The 26,628-nt window shown below is 36.3% G+C and overlaps 1 protein-coding gene across 1 annotated transcript; it reads right to left on the bottom strand.

The window, feature by feature from the left end:
- Positions 1-1,990: 1,990 nt before the first annotated feature.
- Positions 1,991-23,236, bottom strand: DOK2 (docking protein 2). The gene is made up of 5 exons (XM_072399843.1): positions 22,733-23,236; positions 9,689-9,976; positions 6,118-6,220; positions 4,622-4,791; positions 1,991-3,590 (listed from the first exon to the last, which is right to left on the bottom strand). Exons 1-5 carry the CDS (start codon positions 22,796-22,798, stop codon positions 2,922-2,924), a joined length of 1,296 nt encoding a protein of 431 aa, XP_072255944.1. The 5' UTR covers positions 22,799-23,236; the 3' UTR covers positions 1,991-2,921.
- Positions 23,237-26,628: the final 3,392 nt, after the last annotated feature.

The following is a 26,628-nucleotide window of genomic DNA, read 5'->3' as shown; positions in this document are numbered from 1 at the left end:
AAATCCGCGTGTGGTGCAGAACACTCTGATGTAGTTCTCTAAACCCCAGACATGAAAGCACAGGAGGTAGCAACATAAGGAAGCCGTCACACAGAACTTCAGAGGCTCAACCTCTGCAAGCCCACCAAGTGATCAATTGGCCCACATCAAATTTTCTCTACAACCACAAACCAAATTTCTTTTGCAGTATTAAAATCCAATATTCTCTAAATCAGTGCTTCTTTAACAGGCATTTGTGGAACCCTAGGGTTCCTCTAGAGATTGCTAGGGGTTCCTTGATCAATTAGTAGTTTGTATTTCTCAGGACAGTTTAATTGACATCATTTATATTTTTGGCTATCTGTAAGGGTGACGTTCTTTCCAATGGCCAGCAAATTAAAATACATCCTTCACACCGACCACCACACTAATGTACTGTGAGTTGTGGATTTAGTAATTATAAATCTACAAGGGGTTCCCTTAAGACCTGGGAGCTTTTTCAAGGGTTCCCTCATGTTAAAAAGGTCAAGAAACAACATCCATTAGGTAATGTTATAACAAAAAAATAAATGCTTAGATATCAGTGCCCAAAATCTCATAAAGCTATAACTAGACAAATATAAAAGAATTTACCTAATCTTTTATACACGTTCCATATGAATGTTCACATTGCTAAATACCAATGCACCATGCTAAAATCACAGCAGTCTTTAATGTTCAAGATTTTTGACTTTATATTCTTTAGAATATATGTGAACTATCTTACAAGCCAAAGTTTTTGTGATTACCTTTCCTTATCCTTCCTCCCCTTTTATCCCTGCTTGCTGGGTGAACTCTCAGCCCATGGTGTGTGAGAGAGAACCAGTCCCAAGTGAGGGGTATTTGTCACCTCTTCCAATCAATGGGGTATTGCTCAGTTGAGGGATATGAACAAATAATTAGAGATACCTGTGCAGAAGGATTTTCTGCCATGTGTAAGTAACAGGGTGGACCTGTGGAGTGGGATGTGACCCCACCAGGTCCTTGGGCTGAATGTTCTAGGGCCGCCTTGAGGTTCACCTGTACAATGTGAATAGGATGTGTGGGCAATGCCTGTACATTGTTACCAGGATGTTTGGACCATGTCTCTACAATGTGATCAAAGTGTTTGGGCTATGCCTCTACAGTGTGCCCAGGGTGTTTGGGCCATGCCTCTACAATGTAATCAGAGTGTTTGGGGCATGCCTACATATCATGATATATGTAGTATCAATGGCATACACAGAGTGTGGGAAAGAGGGATAAGGCATGGAGATCTTTCCATAGCAAAATGTATGCCTTGATACAAAGGGAAAAAACAGCAATCTGCACTGAGAGTTTAACCACACTTTAAGACTGGGACTCTGCATTATCACCCCCTGGTAAACACATTGATTTTTAATCCCTTCATTATTTTCTCTTTTGTCTGCCAACTTCCAGCAATTAAAATGCAGTTCATTGTCATTAAATGAAAATGATATCTGTTCCTATACAACTACACTATAGCCAAGATGGTGCATTGGTATTTACAGGTACAACCAAGTTCAAACTCATAGCTTTAACTAATTTAGAAATTGTATCCTAAATATTGAACTGCTTGGAATCATAAAAGAAATACCCTATTGTACATTTGGAACAATTGTTCAAGCAGTTTATTTAAATATCATAACTTTTCCCTGTCTATATACAATTCTCTTTTATCATTCACTCAGGTTTAAACTCTATGAATATATATTCTGCTCTAATACATGAAACACAATTGAGTAGACAATATTATATATGCATTTTATAGATACTTATTAACTTTCTCAGGAGAATGTAGAGACAGGTCAATGTGTATTGTTCAGTGTATTTACATGTATATACTTTCAACACTCCAAAAAAGCCACATACCTGCCAGAGTCAGAGCAAAGTCACAGATGACAAAAAAGAGACCTCAGTTAGGATGCTGTTCATATGAGGTTATATACACGTAATACTCTGTAATACCCAAGAAGTTTTCAATAAACAATTTATTCTGATATTGGAGGATTTTAACAGTTCATTGTGGTGGTGTTCTGATGTTAGAGTCAGAAGGCATACTTGTCATCAAACACTCTTCCTTTACAAAATAAAAGCATCAATGTTAGTCCATAAATGTGGTTTTGCACAGGACTTTAATGTTAGAAAATATATACCATTATAGTAAAGCACAAAAAGTTACTGTAATTCAGCAGTGATATAGGTGGTCCTAGTAGTCTTAGGTGCTCTTGTAATTCAGCAAAAGGTAGGTGCTGTAATTTCCTATATTGCAATGAAGGATAACTGGGGATATCATATGTAAACTGTTTGTTCTTATGGCTGGAAACAATCAAGACGCTAAAAATAAATTTCTTATATTTGGTCCATTTTGGTTTGTTAAGTATATGGTTAAAAAAAAACTATATTTATTTCATAAATGCTGATCATTTTTACACTTGACATTGTTCCGAGTTCTCTCTGTGGAATACATAACACATTACCCTTATGAAAAAGACAATAGAGGGGTATTTGCTGGTTCTGAAAAACTGGGATAACAGCACTGCTTTTCCATAAATTAGAGTGGGATGATGTTGTCACCCCAGGATAGAAAAAAAAATTACTGGCAAGATTACCAGATGAAAATAAAAAAAGAAATCAAATAGCCATTATCAAATATCAAGTAGCCATTTTCAGCTGCCAAAATGCAGTCATCACATCTAGGAAGTGGTAAGCTTCAGTACCAAAAGTCTTGGATATTTGCTTTAGCTATGCCTATTTTCGCTGTTGTGTGGTCCAATTACCAGCAGTCTTTGTTCTTTTCAAAATAAGACATTCTATACATGAGAGTGGAACATGTATAGCGGAACATGTTAGTATAGTGGAACATGTTTTTGTATAAAGGAAACAAAAAAAGGCTTTTGTCTTCAGCTGTCCAGAACTCCACGTAATGTAATGTTGTCATATTCCCTTTCACCTCTTGCCTTTATACCCCATTCATCTTCATTATCAAGGTCTTTGCTTTCTTGCTTTTTTACTCCACGCCTGGGCACAGCATAATCATCCCATCCTGATAAATAGGGATATTCATACCCCATATTATGGGCATCAGTACCTTGAATTTTCCAGGCATCCACCCTAATACCCTCTGGCTCATCATACACTGGATTAACAGGGACCTCTGGTTCGTCATAGATATGCTCAGGCTTTTGAATCTTTCTTGGCTTTGTCTGTACAGGAGCCGTTGGTCCAAGCATACCGCCAAATCCTGTAGCTAAGAGGTTTTGAGCCACTTTATCAAAAGGAACAGCATACTCACTTTCGGGAATGGTGGGCTTAACGGTCACCTTGTTCTGAGAACCCTGAGGATGCAGTGAAGCAGTCACTATCAGAGAAGTAGAACGAGGTTGCCTCGGTACATGTAAAGCCTCTTCATGGTGCTGTTCATAGCCAGTTGGTGAGGGGGCCTCGTTCTGATGTTCAGTTTTAATAGCACATTCAATGGCCTGGAAGATTTGAGTTCCAAAGCATGTCTCAAATTCAAAATTTCCCTCTCCAGAAGTACAGCGACGACCAGCTTCAAATGAAAACATAGTCTGTTGGAAAAGAAATCAGAATATGCTTTAATTGTAATTTTGCTTGAGGATTTTACCATAGACATCTAATCTTTAACTGCAGAGAGCTAAAAGTCACCATCATTCTAACTTGAAGGTTGTCTCTATTTTATATCGTCAAGAAAAATTAACATACATGAAATATCAGAACAAAAAGGCTGAATAGAAATAATTCACCGAAATGTTGATGTTTTTTATTATTACAAAAATGGGAAAACATAAAATTAATAAGATTCAGATAATGATTCATGATTCTGCATCGTTCTGTACTGTTCTGTATTCATTGATTCGATAATGGTGACAATTTTGTTTTGCATATGATTTTGTTTCATTTATAAAAAATAGGGGCATATAAAAGAATTAATAAAACAGGGAAGGGGTATAAGGAGCAAACTTACTAAATTAGAAATTCTATAAATACACAGAACATACTAATTTATTTTAAAGGTCAGGAAATCTATGCTGAATCATTGGGTTTATGAAGAACTTTGTAGTGGGGATAGGCAATGTTACAAACAAAAGAAGCAATTTAATATTTTTCTTCTGCCATTTTTAATATTTAGTAATCTATTGATGTTATTTAAAAAAAAAAGCATTTAAAACCTAACAATAAATGTTTGTTGTTTGGTCCAATTTAGTATGTTTATTTTGTCATTGCTCAATGCAAAATTCTGGTGCCTTTCCAGTGCCCTAACAATTTAAGGATAAAAGGCTTATTTTATATAAAGCCAAATAACGGCAAACAGTGAATCATTTGTATCACTTTGTGCTGTTGAACGCCTTCAACATTTGTTCTTTCTATGTTCATCTCAGGGTTTGTAAAAAGAAGGTCTGCCTTAGTAAGATTGTTGCAGCAATTTGGACAAACAAGTCATAGGAAAAACAAAACCAAGGAGGAGGACCAACCCATGATGCCCGGTACTCATACTGATCTCACACTTCCAAGTTGGGTGATCTTTTTTGTCATTAAACCCAAAAACCTAAACAATCTTGTACCGAAAAGACTATTTTACCTTGTCTCTCCCAAATCTTCTCAAATATGGATAAGGCCAGCTGTAAATCATACTGCCCGTCTGGCGATCCCGCAGCAACAGACATTTGCTTTCTGCTACAAGTGTGTACACACCAGACAGACCACACCGACTTGAAGCTTCTGTCTGCCTCACCCGCACCATAAACTGACCTGTGAAATGCAGACAGATTGCAAGTCATTTCATGTGTCATTAAGGCTAATATACAAGTTAGCTTATATAAAAGAGCAAATGATAATAGTTGCAGAAATCATACGGAAAGTGATTCTAAAATTTGTGGCTGTGGACATTACATATATAGGAAAGAGGTGATTTTTCACGTTTTTTTTTATAAAAAAAATAAGTAATTGATTTTTGACATTGGCTTTTTGTAAATGTCATAATGTTTGTAATGTTCATAATCACCCTCCTTTATCCTTTTAGAAGCAAAATTGTTACCAGGTAGCTTTATAAATACATTTAGAGCCTCTTATGCTAGGAAAGCTCCTTCCCTACCTGCAAGCATGTCTTCCAGAAAAAAGGCTCAGAGAAGGTGTTAGCAGGAAAAATAAAGAGATGGGGGAACAGATATTGCACCCCTTGAAAAGGGTACTTTGGGAGGTAAGTATGTCATATGATGTGCAAATAAATATTATGTGCATACTAACACATTATGATAAGAGCCCAGAAGTCTCCAGAGATTAGTTTCTTTGGCAATTGTCATGTTTTGCCTTAAAACCAAAATCAGCCCTATCCTAGCATCTATTGCTGAACTCCAGCCATAGGTAGATCCTTCCTTATTTAATGGCAAGAAGACAATAGGCATCAATAAGCCCATTCTTGCCAAACTTTACTGGCCATGGCTATGCCCTCCATAGAGTGGATATTATTATTTATATCATGCAGGTTTAGCATCACACGTTAACTAAAGGCTCCTGTGAGGAGTGCTTGGGTGCTACCTTCCACAATTTATAATCTGCATCTATTCAAAGCACAGAGGCTCAGCAATTACATTACCAAGTCTAAAATAAGGTATGTCAAAAAAATGGAAAAAAGTTTTTATTTGAAAATGTCTTTAGTGTGTTGAGAAGGGAAGAAGTAGAACCAGGACAAGGAAAAAATGCAGATTAAACTTTAGCTTTAAATGCATAGCACCCTTGTCAAGTATCTTACGTATCAACATTAGCTTAAAGGACATTGTTGGGCATGCAAGAAATTGGACCTTAAGCTCTGTGCAGATTAGTGAAAGAAGCCAATTACCGAAACCAGTGGATAAAAAGTCAGTTTGAAAAGTTACTGTTGCCATAGTTGCAAAAATTGATTTAAATATATTTGGGCAGTTTTACTAGACCCTCGGTCTGCAACTGAAAAAAAGGGCAATATTAAATTTAAAAAGAATTTTTTTGTAGGAATGTAAATGATATTTTGTAAATGGAAAGTGCATTTTCCTTTTATGTACTCTGCTCTTATTTCTGTGAAAAGGAATTTAGTCTTCTTACCTGGTGGGGCCTCCTGGCTTGTGCTGTATAAAGAGTTTTCCTGCAGCTTTAGTCCTTCTGAAGGCAGGGGCTGACTGCTTAATCTCTCAAGATTCCGCCGTTCCTGAAATCAAAGACAGCTTTGTAACCGCAGAATTTTGTTTGCCTAACTATTGTCTGTTTAACTGTAACTGAACCTTGAAAACAAAAGTTTTCCTTCAATAGTAATTAATTATAAAAACTGGTAAGACAGGGATCTTTGTGTGTTGGCCCTAACAATCCATCTTTGTCCACTACTTTCTCTATCATGCTTTTAAGAGTCCTAATAAATCTTTCTACCACACCATCAGTTTGGGGGTGGTAGACCGAGGTATGAAGGCGTGAGATTTTACACCGCTTGCAGAGTTCCTTAGTTACTAGAAATAAATGGTGTTCCATGGTCAGTTAATATTTCCTTTGAAATGCCGACCTGGTCTTAATGGGAGTTCATAACAATTCTTTCAAATGATATTTTAGTGATTAATAAAAGTACCAGTGGGCTGCAATATTAAGGCATGGGTGCAAAATATGGATTCTATAGGTAAAACTCAAAATACTCCTTTATATCTACCAGTAACCCAAATCAAAAGAGCCCCTGGCTTATTCTCTTTTAGTTTAGTTTTCATTGTACCTAGGTGGTCACCATTTTTATGACTATGAGCGAGACATAGTAGTCCATTACAACCCACCCAACTACCTCAGTAAAATGAATGAGATTATGCACTTGGGGCTCTTTGCCTCATGTACCCGGATATGCACTTGCCAATCCCAGACCACAGGGGTGACACCCAACCATGCAAGGATTACGTTTTTCATAGTCCCCCACAGCATTGGATTCCAGGTTAGCATTTTGAGTTCAACGGTTCCAAAACGTGCAAGCACCTGCTCGTTGTGTTCTTGCCATGATTCTTAGGCAGCTATTTTTTCAAAGGAGGTAAGGTAGGCTTCATTATTATCTGCTGTCATGTTTTGCATGGGACTAGCAAAAACTGTTGACTAAAATATTTAATCTTTGCCAGGTGTTGGTTCTTGAAGGACACCTAAATTCAATTGCTGGGCCATTGTAAATGCTAAAGCCCACACATACTGTTTCACTTTTTCAGCATGTTGGGGATTTGTTTTTTTCTGTTACTAGCTCAGTTTAAGAAAAGTGTTCTTCATATCCTACACTTTATAGTCCATTTGCCCAGATTCTCTAACATTTGTAACATTTATACTTAAACTGATAACACACTGAAACATGGTTTCAGAGGTTCCACAAGTGTATTTCAGAGAGTGGATAGATTTCAAACTGACCCACACCAAGCTTTAAAATGAAAGTTTGAAGGTAAAAATAAAAAGTAAAAAAAAAAATCATAGAAACTTGAGAATTAACTAAACATATTCAGGTACCTCACTAGACCCAACTGACAACAAATATACAAATTTACATGACCTTTACTCTTACAGTTATTTTGCAGCTAGCTTTCTGTGCCCTAGGACTAGGAATATAGTATATAAATAAAATTCTAGAAGTAGAAAAAAAAGTAGAAAATAATTTTAGGGATCTCATTATAGTTCACCACTCATTTGATGCAATGGCTGTCATTTTGTAATGTGTCAGTTATACATAATCTTCATGTGACACTGCTTCACAAACATATTCAATTATGAGCCTTGCTCTTTTGTTATTTATTCTGGCTTTAAAATCAATCACTTATTTGTGTTTGACCCGTTGAAGACATCCCTTACTATTTTTTGTAGTAAAAAATGTATACTTTCTTAATATGTTATATAATATATGATATATTATAATAATGTTATATAATATATATATAAATCTATAATATATGCACTAACATATGAATCAAAATCTACCCATATTTAGGATCATTGTACTTTGACTTGAAGGGATTAGGCTATGATAATTCATTAAAGTGTTAATTTATGTCATCAATGAAGGATTATATTAGACCCAGATCTTTTTTAAAGAGGATACATCAAAAACATCAAGCCTGATTAGGATGGTAAAACCTTCCAGACCCAGCAAAGACCTATAATAGTCCTAGCAGTCTTTCCTTATTCTGTCACAGTTTATATGGATCAGGTGAACATTTTGTCTAGTTCAGTAGACTTAGAATTCATTGCATTGGCTTCATCTGAGCACAGTATAATTGCACACATTTTTGCAACATACTGCAAAATTATTTTTCTAATTTTTACATCTTGATTTATACTTGAGTATATACAGTAAATTTTTATAGCATACAATACATGTTTATTTCTGAAATTAAAAAGGACATCAAATATTTCAAAAGAACACTGGTTTATACCTTTTATAAAATTACAAATAAGTAATGAAGATGAATCATAAATAATTGCAATGTCCTATATTTGAAAATCCATATCTTTGCTTTTAGAGACAACTACAAAGTTGTTTTTTTTTAATTGCTTATTTTGGTCATCTGTATTTAAGCTTTCAAAACTCTGTATACATTTATTGTTACAGGAAAGAAAAAATAGGTTATATTGATTCACACTAAACACATACATCATATTACTATTTAAAAAGAATATATTTACTGAGTAGTTAAATCTTGTAGTCAAGGGAAATTGTCATGCAGCCGGAGGGAATTGTCTGCTGATTTTAGCAGTAAAATACAAATAATGTTTGCAAAAATCTGCAATGTAAGCATACAGACATGCAGACAAAATTTACCTTTGTTGTCTGTCTTTAAATTAATGATGCAAAATTGATAAGATCCAGGAAATAATAAAGCGAGCACACTATGGTTATCAGCTGTGAGAACATTTTTGCACAGCATATTGCAAGAGGCTTTATTATTATTTATTATTATTTTATGCTTGATACAAAGACTATTATATAATCCTAATAAAACAGCACAAAGGCAGATGTACCTGCCGCAATCATTAGAAATCTATCGAAGATGTTAGACAAAAAATTGCAGGAAATGTGGAAAAAAGGGGGGGGGTCTAGGGCCCAGATAGTTTAAAATTATTTAAAATAGAAAATCACTCTTGTAATAGATGTTAAATGCTAATGGGTTTCTGTAAATATTCATAGCACTTATTTCATCAGACGAACTCTCAGTGCTGTATCTGAGCTAGGTAAATAGCCAGGCATACCTAGGAGGCTATTTCCTGATTGGCCGGTGGGGTGAATGAAACTGATAAAACTTGGAAGAGCAGGAGCATACAGAGTCAGAACTTTCCGCATGCGCAGGAGAGATGTGCCTGCGCTTTAGCGAGGAAAAGGTAAGTATGACACCGCCAGTATAAACATACCATGTGGCTTAAAAAAAGTTGATGTTAGCATGCCCCTGTAAATATCTGTAATTAATATATGAAGAGAAGGAGCACTTCTGGCTCATTGTATGTGCTATGTTAACCACCAATTTCTTCCCCCAAAAATTATCAATTTGGGGATTTCTCTTGGGATGAGGTATGTTACTGGACAGCAAGGGACCATAAACACCCAATTTTCAGAGTACTCAACTTAAAAATGCTGCTTTAGCTGCACCATTTTGGCATGATTGTTGGTCATGTCTCTTACCTGAGGAAATGCCAAGCTACACAGTGACCTCACCCAGTTTGGTTGTTCAGAGGCCTCGCTGGCAATAAGATATACCCTCTGGGCAGTCTCGATGCTGAAGACCCTGGTGTCCTTTGGGCCGCTTTCATTGGCGCGCTCTGATAAGCTTACAAAGTCACTGAGCTGAAGCAACTTCCAGCACTCTTGCTTGCGGCCAATTTCAGGGGGCTGAGAACCCTCATACAGCTCTAAGCGAGCCATTCCGGTAGGTGTGGCTCCATACAAAACTCCCCATACTTTCTTCCATTTCTATAAAAACATAAGAAGCAAATTGATTTCTCTTTTCAATGGATGGCAAAAATAAATTTCATAAAATTTATGATATGGCATATATCACAAAAAGAAAAAGTTTTTTCAAGTATACTCAAAATATACTTATTTTACAAGTATATATAGTACTCCCAAAGGTTGCTGTTTTTCACATTACCACAATTATAGCATGGCTTAGTGGACTGGATGGTAAACTGATATGAGCTCATTTCCTGCCACCCGTGAACCTTCAAAATGGATGTGTACTAATGACTGGGGTTGGAACATTGGTTGACTTTTCTTGGGTGATCATCTTGGCCAGAGTGGATCATCTAACCATGTGACTATAGCAGGGAGTCCGACCCCAGCCATCTTTTCTGGAGAGTATCCTAGATATTTATAGAACAAAGGCATTCTGCCCTCGGTGATCTCTGCATAATTATAGTCCATAAACTAATGCAAATGTCAACCATGCTATAGCATTAAATATATAAACGACAAACAGAACACAATAAGTTAAATACATAACACAACCTGTTGACACATTCCACAAATTTTAAATATATCATTACAGACTTACCCTTTAAAAGAATGATCAGAATCACTTTGTAAAAGCTTCTTTACACTACAAACTAAACAATGATATTCCATCTATGTGTACATTTGGGCTCTTGAGGACAATCTGAGCCCTACCCGCTTCTGAGTGAGCTAAGGGCAGCCTGAATGGCTTTTCTTATGTGTTTCTATACACCCTATGCCTTTTATAGCACTCAGTAAAAGTACTGTGTGTAGCAGAAGTGAAGGTGACTTGCTACTTAAATATTATTTTAGTAGCTTTATAATCACACATGTAATTTCTGGATTAGCATATCTTGATCTTTATGAAAAGGTTTTATTGCAGAAACAAAATTAAATTTTACTGGAAGTGCTTCTTTAAGCTGCCTTACACTTTTTTCTTTCATTTGCAAGCAATTTTTCACACATTTTCCCGGATGAGAGAGAACACTTCTTGTATAAGAATGCATGTAAAGAATGCAAATCAGTGTCAGATTGTTTTTGGTAAAAGTTCTGCAAAATACTACTTGAATGAAACCTAGATATGGTCAATGACATTTACTTTACTGCCACATGTCTCATCGTGCAATTTGTTTGCATTTTCACTTGCATTTAACTTTATCAAAGGTGTGAATGGGAAATTTTACAAATAAGATTTTCCAAAAAAGATCACTTCATGGTTTGCTAGTTTGAAATTATGTGACAATATCACAGGGATGTCCAACTGCCATTTTTGGTTATATTTAGGTATGGTTTTTAATGAAACTGCTGCAACCCTTGAAGGCCTTGAAGGTCATTTTTATGGTTTTAGGTCCTCCTAGATGATTTGGCTACCATTACAGATGCACGGTATGTGCAGAAAAAAACAGCTTACCCTCAGGATCTTTTGCATGGGGTCTTAACACATTTAAGAAAATACAGGTGAGCTGATGATAAGTGTGTGTGCAGAAATGGATTTGAAGGGTATATCCGCAAATCTGCAATTCAATCATATTTCCCTATGTTTTGTTTCTTTTATATTATGCAAGCATGGAAAAATGCATGTTGATTCTGCCCCATATTCACAGCTCCTAACTTTCTGTTTCAGTTGACAACACAGTGCTCCTGCCAAGTTGGCTTCTGTAGATTAAAGACCACCTTACCCTATCTTTATCTATTTAACATGAGGGGAAAGTGTCCTGTAGATAAACACAAATAAAAGGAGAAATGGACAGGGCTAATGCTTCTTGGGATTTTAGTGCAGCTAAGCATTCTTAGCACACAACAGGAAGTTACAAGCTTACTGGAGGAGAACTTAAATAGTAACACAGAAATAACAATGCTTTTCTTGAGAAGGCTTAAACCCCAGAGTCTTTGTGGCAGATTATCCCCCATTTTCTGGCTGGTAAAATCATTGTCAGCAGGGCAAGAAGTAAGGTGAAATCTTTAAAATATATTCCAAGATAGCCAGGTTTGCATTTCTTCCCCAATCTATGCAAAATCCTATTAGGAACCTGGCAAACCTGAATTTAGCACTGAATCCCTCTGAATTCTATGAGAGGTAAATCTTATTAGTAAGTTTTGACCCTTTGAATAGCTAAGGCAAACAATTGTCAAAAAGTAATGGTGGGCTAGGCATTACCATGGAGGACATTTATAATAGTGAATAAAAAAAAAAAATAATACCAACTTTTAATGCTGCTTGAGGAGCAGCAGTGAATTATCCTTTAAGTAACATAATTGGGGAATTATGTTTTTTCAGGCAGTTTTAACAATGAGACATAGTAATTCTTTAAGTGTTAATAGAATCATTAATAGACTGCAGAGGACACAGAAGTGTAAAAGTAGCTAGGAACAGGATATTTTTTAATGTGGGGGAATAGGATGAAGTGTATGTGAAAAAAAGAAGGCAGGCATGTATATTTACTAAAAGATTTAGGAGTCTGTAGATGACATAATATTATAAAATTGACAAGCAGCAGGACAGTTTTAATGAGCAAGGTTATGTCCAAATTTACTAGACACAGAGTACAAGCAGGAGTTTTACTGCAAGAAATATGAGGGCTCAGATTTTTTAGAGAGAAAGAGCAAGAGATCTACTACAATGGTTAAGGCACTGTAGATGATACAACAGTGTAAAATGTGCCTTTGTGGCTCAGCCCTGTGGTTGATATAGGATGAGGCTTTGAAGATGTACACGGTTCTTGTACTGACAACCAAAAGACAGCTCTAAAAACAGATGGTTAGAAACAAGTGAAAGCTAGGCATTGTGCACACCAACATTAAAAACAAATAATTATCAACATAAAATGAAATTGAGGAAACCCCCCAAATACCAACTCTGAAACAAAAGACCATTTTTAAGGAAAGCCTTTTATAGTAAAAGGCTGGCTAATCCAAATGATTCAAAATGATTCAAAGCATTATGGCTTAAAAAAAATCTCCCAAGAGAATGTGCACATGAAATCACTGGGACTGCAGATGTCAAACCTGCAGGATTCACCTTGAACCCATGTGGTGTTTTTCATCCCTACTGGTCATGATAACAATATGTGAAGCTGACTCTGCCCAGTGGGGACACAGGCAACAAAAATCAGGGTTCCAACTCCTCTACACTTTTCTGAAACTAGTAAAAAAAAAGTTTTGCTTGATTTCCAATTAAAATAATAATGTCAGCAGTGTGAAGGAAACACCATTATGCCATCTTTCTGGTCACAAATGCTGAATATAACTTTCAATACATAGCTTTGTGGCGCACCAATTAAAGAACATTTACAATGCAAAATAGATTATTGTGACCGCAGATGTTCACAGTGTGTGACAAAGTTCCTGAAAATTGCATCAATATTTTAAAGCTAACATAGGCTGGGACTTCCTCTACAAAATGTATCTGCAAAAATGAGTTGATTACTAGGGGTAAAGAAAAAAAACTTCCATTTTACTTATTTTGTATTCTTTTCTACATTGGCAACATAGTAGGTATGTGTATTGCTTTTTATTACAATTTAGCCTTGTGCAAACCACAACACTCTATAAGTAACACAATGGCCCAGGAAGAGTAGGGTGGGACACTGTAGGGACAGTATGATGGCTACTTGGCTGGTGGCTGAGCCTTGACGCTCTAGGTCTTGGGTTCACGTAGAGTTTAATTCCACCCCAAGTTATTCATCTTCACTGCTTATAGGAAGAAACAGCCCTGTTATTGATGTACCCCCTAGCTATGTGGCTATTACAGCCTAGATGCTCAGGAAATGGGTTGACTGCACTGGCCATCATTTAATCTAGAATAGAATAAGTCAGCAGGTGACAGTGGGTTTGGGGAGCGAGTATTGCACTTTTTACAGTGCCAAGCTACAAAAACTGTTTCTTTTGAACCAAGATCTAAACATAATCAGATTCAACTTCAATAGAATTAGAATATAGAATAAAATAGAAATAGAATAAAATGTTCAATTGAGGTAAAGCTACAGCTTTCTTAAAAAAAAATACCTGGTAATCCTGCCATGAAGGACCTTCTTCAGTCATCTAATGACTCTTTCCCCATCTCGCAGTTGCTCCCCTTAGTTGTTACCCTGTCCCGAAGCCCTTTTAGTGGAGCCTATAATTTGCCATGATAAAGCTTATTGTCACCATATACAAACTCAGAAATGTGGTGCAGTCTCTCCTCTCCAGCCTAAATCAGGTCCATTATTTCATTTGTAGTTCTGGGCAGGCAACATGAGCTGAGGTAAGTGTTCCAGCAATGCGGCGTGCTTGTGATGTATCAATAACTGAACACAACTGTACAAACACACAGGTATGTACAAGTATTCTAGCAGATAGGCAAAATCTTTCATATTTATTTACTTGTAGTATACCTTGATGTTTAACATATCAATACACATTGTAATTTTATTATTTGGTGTTGCAATCAAATCTAGGAAATCTAATCTAAGTACCCAACACTTTTTTCTTTTCTAGATCCTATCACGTTAGCACATGATTGGGCAGGTTTACTAATAAATATTAATTTTCAATAGGGTTTAAGTTTGTAATGAATTTAACATTTTCCTTACTTGATCCTTGCATTTGTCATTTCCAAAGGAATCTAAAGTTGATCAAATAGTAACTGGATAGAATTTTCAACAGCATCAATTGATTTTTTTTCCTGAACTTGGATAAAAGATTTCATTGAATTCATAGGAAGACAAAAATAGGAAGTGTAAAAAATGACTCTTGATAAAAGATGCCACTGAGTTCACGGGACACAAAATAAGACGTAAAAATGACTTTGGATAAAAGATTTCATTGATATGATTGAACACAAAATAAGACGTAAAATTGACATTGGATAAAAGATTTCATTGAACTGAAAGAACACAGGAGTTGTAAAAAGAAAATGTGTAAAAAAACTAACTTTTGATGAAAGATTTTATTGGATTAAAAGAACATGAGTTGAAAAAAAAATCTGATTCGGATCTGATAAAAATTTAGACCAAAATACAGAAATGATCAAACAAAGAAAAAAAAACATGTTTGATAATCACTAGTAACACATATTTGAAAGACACCGTTGGGTTCACAGCTTGCACTTTCATTCATTTCTTTTCTAAATAGCAGACATGTTTATAAGCAGGCTCTGGCACCTAAGGATAAAACCCCTGTTGAGTCCTGCTGTGAAAATGTTAAAGCTCAGCTGTAGGCTTCAATACTCACCTTCAATCTAGACCTGTCACTTACGTTGCCAATTTTTCATTACAGGATATCAGGCACAGCGTTATGCATCCACCGTGTATATGTGTAAAAAATAATATAGTGACACACTTGAGAAACTAAAATTTGTTAAGAAACTGCAAATTTTTTGGATAACTAAATCTCCTTCAGACTCAGAAAGGTGCAAATGTCACCATGGTATTATCCAGGACTACCCTTTACAAGGAACATACTGGAGAGGAAGAGGAGCATAAAAATGAAAAGATCAGCCAGAACAAATATGGAAATGTAAGTAAAAAATATGATAAAATATTGCCAGTAGGGAGCAATAATGGGGAACTACTAGGGGTGGAAAGCAAGAAGCCCAGAATAGTACTAAATTCAATTACATTGTTTCCAGAGCAGTAACAAACATTTGTATAATGGAGAGACAGATCTCTCATACAGAACTTGCTGGCAATAAATAGTAACAGATAACAGGATATCCTGCTCTGTTGTCTGTCACAACTCAATGCTTCAGCTTCATGGCACACACAAATAAGTTATACCAATCTGCAGTTCTCTATATTATTCTATCCTTGCATATCATGTGCACTCTGCAGGCAAGCCCAAAAAGATCCTATGTACTATGCAAAGCACATGCGTAACCCAATCAGAAAGCAGGGCTTCTCTTACAATAAAGAATTTCTCTTCTCATCACTCAATGTCACCACAACGTAAGGGGATCCCAACCACTCCACTACATACATAAACACATAATGTATTCTTTTACATGTTCTACTTGGTATATTGTTTAGCTTCTTTTCATTGAGGGATCACGTCACTGCTAGAAATGTATCATGAACATCTGCTCAGGGGAGTAACTATTCTTCACTACCAAAGTGTTTTAGGTGTCAAGCCAAAAGTATTCTTATCAGAGCAAAATCTGAAAGTGTTAGACACCTGGAGATCCTGACTTCACTACCTCCTGCAGACTTTCTGAGATAAACACAATTATTACAAAGAACATGTTTTATATACATCTAAAGACATTTTTGGAAAAGAGTGTAAAATGTTAAATCCCCAGGTAGGTTTTTTCTTGTTGTCTGTGGCCCATTGGGAAAATTATCTTTACTTCTAATACTGTTTCACAAATTACCAGGAATTAAAAACTTCTATAAAATAAGGGGAGTCCTCTCCAAGACTATTGTCACAGGACCAAAAGTTCCCATTGGAAGAATTTTTATTATTCTTGACCTGATGACAATTCAAAAGATCATGCTTTTCCTAAATTTCAATGGTCACCGTGTCAAACAGGAAGGGTGGACTACTAAATTAGGGCCATAACCTGCAATAGAATACCTAATGATTGGTGGTGCCACAGCTACCAGAGGTTCAATGAAAATGCTAACCATCATAAAACTTCAGGAGCTGGAGTAAAACTCTTAAAGTAATTATTTACTGAAAGATTAGTTTGTGGCCATATAGGAAATCAGGATATGTAATTAACAAAGGAGAAGAAGGGTTTTTTGGCAAACAAAAAAGTATTGTATTCAATGATACATCTCTTATGAGATGTATTAAAGAATACAATACTTTTTTGTTTGCCAAAAAAAACTTCTTCTCCATTGTTCTTTATATATCCTATATATTTTTATAGGGTTGGCACACTGTCCCTCAGGACATCCAATTTACTTAAACTTCAACCACCAACAACTTTCCCATATGTCATATAGGAAATCAGTCAACCGTATAGGAATACAAATGACATAAATTATTAGTAAAAAAGTAAAAAAAAATGTCATACTGTGACTCTGGCCCCTCTCATATTTAGAAGCGAGACCCCTTGCTTATTCCCTTAACCATTTATTTCTCCCATGTCATCTGTGAACCTCTACCCTAGTTAGTCATTGTTTTTTGGCTTTGCCTGCTTTGTTACATTGTTTCATTGTCTCAATGTTATTTTGCTATTTATATTGGTATCGCTTGTACTGTATGATCTCTTTACCCTATTCCTAAAATCTTGAAAAATGAAATAAAAATTTAAAAAAATAGGAGAGTGGCCTGCTTTATGGTCTACTTGGCCTATCACTCCTTGTTTCATGAACCTTGTATGGCCTTGTAACCTGGAAAGTTATCATCAGTAGTAAAATTGTTTACACTCTTTTCCAAAAATGTCTTTAGATGTATATAAAACATGTTGGAGCAGCCTAGAAAGAATCATGCAGTGTGGCTCAGAACATGGGGTGTGCTTACTTTAAAAAATAAGCTAAGAACAATGAGCCTGATTTATTCAAGTTCTCCAAGGCTGGGGAAGATACACTTTTATCAGTGAAGCTGTGTGATCCAGCAAACATGGAATGGATCTGGTCCAGGATTCAAAACCATTGCTAGCACATTATAAATGACTGAAGAAATTAATTCCAGGTTTGCTGGATCACCCAGCTTCACTGATGAAAGTGTATCTTTTCCAGCCTTGGAGAGCATTAATAAATCAGGCCCAATGGGAGAACAGAAATAAAATATAAGGAAACATGAAACAAGGACTTCAGATCTACAGGAAATGAAATGGAAAGGTCAGAGAATACTAAAGCCAGAATGCTCCATGTTCCTCTATGAAGACGACGATTGACAGATTTTACAGTTCCTGCACATGAGGATTGAAATTCACCAGTTACCAACTTCAGCCATGTTAATCAGAGAAAAAGAAGAAGAGTGATGTGCATTCAATGACATTATGATAGGTATGTGTACCTTAACAAGATGAGAAAGATATCAAGGCTGACTTTTTTAGGAAACTGGAAATGATGAAACAGCTCGTGTTTAGAATGTAATAGATAGCAACCAGTGCACAGACCATACACAGGAACCAAAAGGACCCATGAAAAAACATGGCGGTGATGCACAAAGGGTAACTAAAAACGGGAACTAAAACATGAAGATTTGCTACCATGTTTCCCCAAAAATAGGACAGGGTCTTATATTTATTTTATCTCTGAAAATCTCATTAGGGCTTATTCTCAGGGGATGTCTTATTTTTCTCACAAAAAATCTATATTTATTCATGTACAAAAATCTCTATTTACCAAAACCTGTAACCAATATTACAATGCTATAGAAAGATACCTCTGTGTTACCTGTGACCTGTCAAAATCACAGATTTCTTCTGGTATATACAAGAAGTCATGAATAAGAATGGACAAAAATGATCAATGAAAAAAACACAGCTTCATAAGCAAACAAGTGCAACATAACAAGAAAATGTGCTGACAATTAACATGTGACTCATAGAGTTACATGTTAAATCTGAGTAAAAGCAAAAAATAATCAATTAATAAATATGCATTGCTGCTAATGAATGAAATACCAGCAAGGACTTTTTGAAAAGGGAATCCACCAACCTCTTAGTGCTAGTGTCACACCAGAGTACTGTAGGTTAATTAACCCTGCGATTTCTTCACCCCTTGCTCCAGTGCTTTTGAAATCTCGTGCTCTCTCTCTGCTCTCTCCTTCCTCTTGGTATCCCTCCGTGTACCACATGACCACACCCTCCGAAGAAGCCAATAGGGCTTACTTTTGGGGTAGGGCTTATATTTCACCCTTGCATGATTAGCATGCTAGGGCTTACTTTTGGGGTAGGTCTTATTTTCGGGGAAACACGGTATGATAGGGAACATCTAGAAATGTAAAATTTTCCCATGTTTTACCTTGAGAATTGCACTTTTATCCTTCTGAAAAATAGCAGCGCATATTCTGTGTCTGGAGCCCAAATATATGTGCTGTGTGAGACTTTTCAAGGCACTGCTGTCTTTGGGTGCTAATCCAACCAGACTGAAGTAACATTTGGGGATACTACTATTGTGCTTCTTTCTGTTCTTCTTGCTAGAGAGTATGCGGTAACTGTAGACCTTCAGGGCACAAATCTTCCTTCCATTGCCATTTATTCTGTGGTTCTGCCCTTTCTTCACCTCACCTACTGTTTGAATATACTTCAGTCATTCTTCCACAGTCATTAAGGTGCTGGTGATAATAGGCCTCTCTGAGGCTGGAGAGGATACACTTTCATCTGTGAACCTGGGTTATCCAGCATTATTTATCCATGATTTCCTAAAGTCATCTGCTATTTGTTATCCAATGTTTTTAATCCTGGACCAGATCAATTCCAGGTTCTTTGGATCACCCAGGTTCACTGATGAAAGTGTATCATCTCCAGTCTTGGGGAGCTCTAATAAATCAGGCCCAATATGAGGAATCAAAGCCCTGATCCTTCCCCATGATGGTTACATCTACATAGACATTCTGTATAAAACAAGGCATGGGTAGGCACACCATTGTCTGCCCTTTTTTTTTTTTTTGGAAAAACATAGCATTCACATTACATGTACTAGTGAAGCTAAAGTTTATCTTTAAAAGAAAGAACATTTTATATGTTTTATAATATTTTAGATAACAAACATGTAAACACAAACAATGAATAATTCTAAATATTAAGTCTTTGATCATATGATAAACAGAATTAGTAAAATAGAAGTACAAAAAATTAGAAACCTGTAGAGCGGCTTTTCTTAACATTTTTAACCTGGGGAAACCTTGAATTAAACTATATTTTTCTGGTCTCATGGAACCTCTAATAAACATATTTTTTTGGGCATGGCAATAGGAATGAATCTGCAAATGCATGCGCAGTGAGATGGGCACTTAGTTTTTTTTTTACATTTTAAATTTACATTAACATTAATTTTTTTTACATTTACAAGAGGCAACGCCAACAGATCTTGTGCCTGTGCGCAAGAAGGAAGTAGAAAAGGAAGCCCAGTGGTTTCTCTGCACCAAACAAAGAAAGAATCCAAGATGGCACAGACTTAATGAAAGCCAGTTGTGGATGTATCATGGGCTCTGAGGAAGTAAAGGTGTCATTTTATTTTCTGGTGAAAGTTACACTTTAACTAAATACATCATTATTACTACTAAGTGGTGTTGGCCCCAGAACTATGCATTGAATAGGAGGTCAATCATCCACAATTCGAAGAACCTCAAAAAATGTTGGAGGAATCTTGGTTGAGAAAGACTGCAGTGCTGTTAAAAGAAATACTGTAAAAGAAGTAGGAACGAGGGACAAATACAAGCCTAAATTAGAAAACAGACTGGAAAAAGCAAATCTGTATGTGGAAATAGAAACATAAAAAAGCAGCTGAATAATCAGCTAGTTAACTGTTGTAAGCCCAGAAGAAAGGCTGGAGGACAGAACTAATATGATAATGAATATTATTTGTTAACCAAAAAGCAGGGTAAACAAAATGAGGTTTCCAATCACATGTGGATTTTCATAAGAAAACAAAATGGGGGCCACATAGAAAAGAAATTGCAAATTAAGAAAATGTGGAAGGAAATCTTTGGGTGAATTCAAATACTACAAAATCTATACAATTCCAAGAGAAGGTGAAAATGCCAAAGTGCTCCCCCCAGACAACCAACTACTTCTAGCTAGAAAAGCAATCTTTCTACTTATTCTACAATAAAGTAAAAATCTTATATCTACGATTCTACACAGCCAAAAGGACCATTGAAGGTAAGAAATATCTTTTTTTTAATAGATAATACATTTTATTGCAGCCTGGTGGTCAAAATCTTTATTAATACAGTAATATTATGGAACGTTTATGTGTCATTGTTGGATGATGACATTTCTTTAGAAGGAGCTACAAATAGATGTAAAAAATATAATCTTTCCAAGGAATCTTATAAACTATTAGATCTAGTAGACTAGTAGTAACTAGTAGATGTTCAAATAGAAACCTGCTAAAGACAATTTTACAAAACTCTCAGGCTCACTTCATATTTACGAACAACTTATTTTTGCATCATGCCGTTGCACATTTTACAATGGTTATTAATTTAATCTAAGCAACAAGTAGTTTTTCAGGCTGTCGTTCTTAGTACTCAATCTCCAAGAGCTCAGCAGAACCAACCATGGGAAGCTCTTAATTTGTTATAGAGATACACTTACCTGATTTACAAATATCCTGATATTCTTATTTGTCATTAGTTCTTGCCTCTGATTCTAAATAGCAACCTCAGGGATATTTGAATAACTTCTCAACTGTTCACACTAGATGGGTTTGAAATTTTTTCAAAAATATTTCTCGATTCAATTGCCTGCTAGTTTCAGCTCCATATCTTGCTATTCATTTTTTTCTCTGCTTATGAAGCTCCATACACAAATCTTAGCACCTTCCTAATATAGGGCCCAGGCTTAAGGTGTATTCAAAGTATCAGTATTGTTACATATGTTGCTGCTTACTATTCATTAGAAACTTTACTGCTGAAGCTGGAAAGAAAGCAATCTTTGTCCTTTTTTTTTTTTTTTTACTATACAATGACCCGTCACTAACACAAAAAGATAAAAGCACTCTAAAAAAAAAAAAAAGAGCTAATGCTTACTTTTTCAACAGGCAGTGTGCTAAATCCTAAACAGCACCAGACCTGCTGCTGGGGTTTATTTTTGCCCACCATTATACCTCTGCAGGACATACAATATGAAATGGGTGTTGCCAGGAGGGACCACAGTCACCAGCGGGAACATTACACCTTAAAATGTCAGATAGAAGCAGATCCCCAAGAGAGTGATGGTTTATTACACCCCTGATTTTTCTATAAAAATGGCATGGGGAACCCCTATTAGGCCTTCTCCAGGCATGGAACCTGGCTGGCTAGGAAAAAGGGTGCAATGAGTATGTGAGCCTCCTCCTGAACATACCAGGACATACAATAGTGGCATGGGTGCCAGGAGGAACCACAGTACCCAGTGAGGGACATTAAACCTTACATTTTCAAATAGCAGCAGCTCAAGTAGCTTCTCAAGAGAGTGAGGGTTTATTACACTGCTGATTTTTTATTAAAAAAGATATAAGGAGGCTCTAATATCAATACTAGGCCTTTTGTCTGGGCATGCAACCTGGCTGGCCAGGAAAACAGGGACATTGAGTGTGTGATTCCCGATTTGCTCCCTTTACAAAAATAAAATAAACAAAATCTACACAATTTCCAAAAATGTTTTTTGATATTACAAATGTTTCTTGCATCTGCAGATAACATGTCATATTTGTGAGCGAATGAAAGTGTCAAGAATATTACCAATTGATATGAGATCCTAATAAGCAAAACTTGGATGCAAGTTACACCCAGCATTATAAACATGTTTTCCCATCTATAACTTATCTTTGGATTTCACCCGTTCCCTGACCAGCAATTTGTGGTAACTATACTATGTTGAGGAACTTTGCAATGGACACAAAAAGTCAGCAGGTGACTTTAAAATTCTGTTTTCTTAACAATAATTTTTTCTGACCTCAAAAGGTTTTTTGGGCTAAATTGAACGTAATCAAAATGACACTGCCCATCATTAAAGATAACCAAAAATGGCATTTTCTTTACTTGTTTTGCATCTGCACGACCACAATAAAAAGCTATACTGTAATTTGGCTTAGAAAAGATATATAGATAAATACAAAGATTTTGCATGGACAGATAAAGTTATTTTATTGCACTCACCTTTCCAAAGCGTTGCTGATGTTGCAGATAGAGAAAGCCTTGTTTTACTAATCCACCTTCCATCATCTTTCCCTGTGCTTTCACCTACCTCCCCTCCTAAACTTATCTCACCAGCTATGACAATGTCCACCTTTACTGTACTCAGTTGGTGATGGTACTGGTGACTGCACACCATGCACTGGCCATGAGAAACACCCTTTGCAGTTGTTCAACCATGAACGTTCTCTTCTGCATAAAAACAAAAGTTAACTTCCTCAGCTCTAAACACTGTCCTCACCGATTATCTCCTAAAATGAACAGCTCTGTAACACCCAGGAACACTCTCGTCATCATCAACTTCCCTTTGAAAATGTGTGTGAGCCTTTTACAGACTCTTCATTCTGCCTTTCTGTCACTCTCTATAATAGAGTTTGGCTTCATTTTTGTGTGTCTTTTTCTGCATCCCTCTTTGCAAACTCTTTCATAAGTTGCATTCTAACATATGGAATCTATCTTTACTCTGCAATACTTTTTATTCTTCTGTTTGGCAGTTCTCAGTTCCTCCCTCTCTTCAACATTCTTCCGCTTTGAAACTTACAGTGTCATAAGAGATGAAAGTCTATTTGTGTGTTCTGCTGTGTTGCAATAAACACAGCAGAACAAATAACATTTCATTATTTTTGTGTACACCTATGTAATGTAGATCGGATGCATGTGATGCCGCTATGCATTTTACTTCCCCATGCCTGCATGTGATATATCAATTAAATAGATCTAAACCCAATCAGTAAAATCTAATTGAGACTTTAACATAATAGAACATAAAAATAGTTTTTAATCTTTGTAAATGTGCAGCTTCCAATAAACAAATAGAGGACCATGAAGGTCCTTCGTTGTATACTTCAACAGCAGGCAGACAGTGCATTGTATACATTGGCAGCTATTGAGCTATGAGCCCATTGCTAATGGGCACAGAGTACAGCAGCTGCCCACTGTGTACTAAGAAAAAGCTATCACAGTTCTCTTGAATAATTGGTTTAATTGTTTCTAAAGGAATTAAACAAAATGCAAGATGTCCAGGCCAATTGCAAAATCAATTTATAACAATAGGTATAATATCATTTTCTCCATAGAAGGCTGGAGGGGGCTTCTGAGTCACCTATGGAAGTAGCAAAGATATAACTGGAACCTGACACACAATATAGCAATTATTATACACAAAGGGGGTCATCATACAATATGTAAGGTTATAACATATTAGTATTGTCTTTTTAATTTTTGCTCACCATTTCTATTGCAATTGTACAGAATTACTTACAAATAGTAGATAGATACATAATTCTTTGCTGATCATTAAAGGCAGATGGCTACAGTAGTCGGATCCCTTGTTATTTTATAAACCTACTAAGCCTAATGGAGGTGGTGTGAATAGGCCACAAATTGTATGAATAGTTCTGGATGGTGTAGAGCAGTGGTCCCCAACCTTTTGGGATCTATGGACCACTAAACTTAGGGACTCCGGAGCGTGCATGCGCGGGGGAGCCGTGTATCACTCAAAGGAGAAGAAACTTCCCCCCAGGGTGACATCATGACTCTAGAACCTGCCCACTCTCCAATCCAGAAACACAACCCAGGGTACATGGTCCGCAGTTCTGGCCGGTGTGCCCCCCCCAAAGCAGGGTCTGCTGACCACAGGTTGGGGACACCTGGTGTAGAGGATTTGGAGGTGCAACAGAAAGTTACCTTTTGTTCTAGTGGCAAATTTCGTCAGTCCCTATTGTTTCTGTTACCAGGACAAAAAATGGTAAATCTGCCTGGTGGGGACTACAGACGAGCTGTTCCAATTCCCTGCTCCAATATCTTGATGATGAATGATTTTTGCTCTGACAACATTGGCCAAATAATTGCTTATGCCAAAAACATTAGGAACTTTAGGTTTTAATGCAAAATTGTGTGAACAAGCAAGTTTTTTTTCTTTACTGCAGATGATGCATACTATGTCTCTTCTGCAATAAGGGATTCTTCCTGTTTGTGATTTCCTCTTCAATGCAAATATCAGAGCATACATTGGAAGTTTTGCGTGTTGCTGCTGATAATCAATGTTGCCAAAATCAGGAACCTGGAAAAGGCCACAAATGTCACATCACTGGAGTATATATTCACGTTACATAAATATACTTCTACTTTACTTTTATATTGAAAAAGAAAATCATAAAAATTAAGGAAACCTTATACTTCATGGGTATGTATACCACAAATTATGATGCTTATATTACAAGAGGGGGGGTACCGTTGTGCTGTACTTAATTCTTGGTTTCTGTTCTTGTTTCTTGAGTATTTACCTGTTCTATGTTAGATGTAATTCCCAGAATATATATATATATATATATATATATATATATATATATATATATGAGCTGTGGATACAGGAATTATAGCAGGGGTCCCTGAGATCTAAAAGTTATTTTTAGGTTTCCCCATGTTACAAAGGTTCCAAAAACCTTTGTAAAATTAAAAATAACTTTTTATTTAAAAGAGGCAAATAGTAAATGGACAACATGTCTTAGGAATTCCTCATCAACAAGACTTGCAAGTCTTCAATGTTCCACTTCAACAAGACTTGCAAGAGATATATATATTTTAACAACAGAGCTGGAATAGACTTCAGGGAACATGTTTCTATGAACTGCAATTCAAAAGAAACAAGCTACTTCATCCCCTGGCTATTTTATTTTTGAAGGGTCATGGATGAATATTAGGTTGAAGATGGGAGCATGAAGTTTACATCATGCTTATGGTTCCCATAACTATGGAATAAATAGCTCTGGAGCATCTCTAGACACATAGTTGCATATATGTTCTCCAAATCATAATGACAATAGCTCAAATTCTGTTGGCTACAAGCATAAACTAGGCCGTGGTTCTTATCCAGGGTCCATGGAACCCTAGGTTTCCTCCAGAGGTTGCTAAAGATTTCTTGAACAATGAGAATTTGTCTTTCAATTCAGTTTATGTGACACCAATCTATTTGGCTATCTGTAAGAATGACATTCTTCTGAATGGCCAGCAATGTAAGAGGCATTCTTCCCAATGACCACCACAATAATATACTGTGAGCTGTGGATATAGTAATTATAGCAAGGGTTCCCTGAAGACCTGAAAGTTATTTTAGAGGTTCCTCCATGTTAAAAAAAGTTGAGAAAGAACTGAACTGAACTAGAAGAAAGTAGCAACTATGACCTATATTCAATATATTATGCTGTACTAGAACAAAGACAAAAATGCAAAGGTAGATTAAGACTTTTCCTTTCTGCTTCTTTTATGTGAGTCCCGCTATATAAAAGTCACATGTGCTGTAGCATAGTTCAGCAAACCTTTTTATCATCAATTAAATTACCACAGGTGTCCTTTGCACACCTCTGTTCTGTGCATGCTGTGAGTTTCATAAATAGGACACTCTGTAAGCCAAGTGATGGTGGTGGGGGATACTTCCACTTTATCTAGCCGAAAGTCTATTTCCGTTACTCATATAGATGCGTGCTCAGGATATAAATAGAAAGAGGAAATAGAACATTCAGAAATAGACAATCACATAGAAAGAGACAGATACAAATACATATGATTAATATTATCGGGATGAGTACTGTCTATATTGTCCCAGAAACCCAACACATCTCACCTTGGATAGAAAAATGACAAATTGCTCTTGTTATGTGCTGCAGTTAACTGACTTCTATTCATGCTTTTCAATGCTGAAGTTTCAATGTAAGTAAAGAGTGAAGAAATTGTAGTTTTGTTATTAATACTTTTATATTCACAGGCTACATAACCTTATGTACATATGTACAAAGAAACTAGCAGCCCAAGCAGAAAAAAATGAAGAGCACTGGGTCAGGCCAGTACAAAACTGATTCAGG

Source organism: Pyxicephalus adspersus, chromosome 2, assembly GCF_032062135.1.
Source record: "Pyxicephalus adspersus chromosome 2, UCB_Pads_2.0, whole genome shotgun sequence".
Classification (NCBI taxonomy): domain Eukaryota; kingdom Metazoa; phylum Chordata; class Amphibia; order Anura; family Pyxicephalidae; genus Pyxicephalus; species Pyxicephalus adspersus.
The sequence above is the reverse complement of the archived record's forward strand: the minus strand, read 5'-3'. Positions and strand labels throughout refer to the sequence as shown.

What these genes read in the sequence shown, in the direction of transcription:
- DOK2 (XM_072399843.1), bottom strand. Translation starts at nt 22,798, where the DNA reads ATGATGGAAGGTGGATTAGTAAAACAAGGCTTTCTCTATCTGCAACAT. An exon ending in ATCAGCAACGCTTTGGAAAG is followed by an intron (nt 9,977 to 22,732) that starts GTGAGTGCAATA and finishes ATGTTTTTATAG; the next exon opens with AAATGGAAGAAAGTATGGGG. An exon ending in GAAGATTTGGGAGAGACAAG is followed by an intron (nt 3,591 to 4,621) that starts GTAAAATAGTCT and finishes CTTTTCCAACAG; the next exon opens with ACTATGTTTTCATTTGAAGC.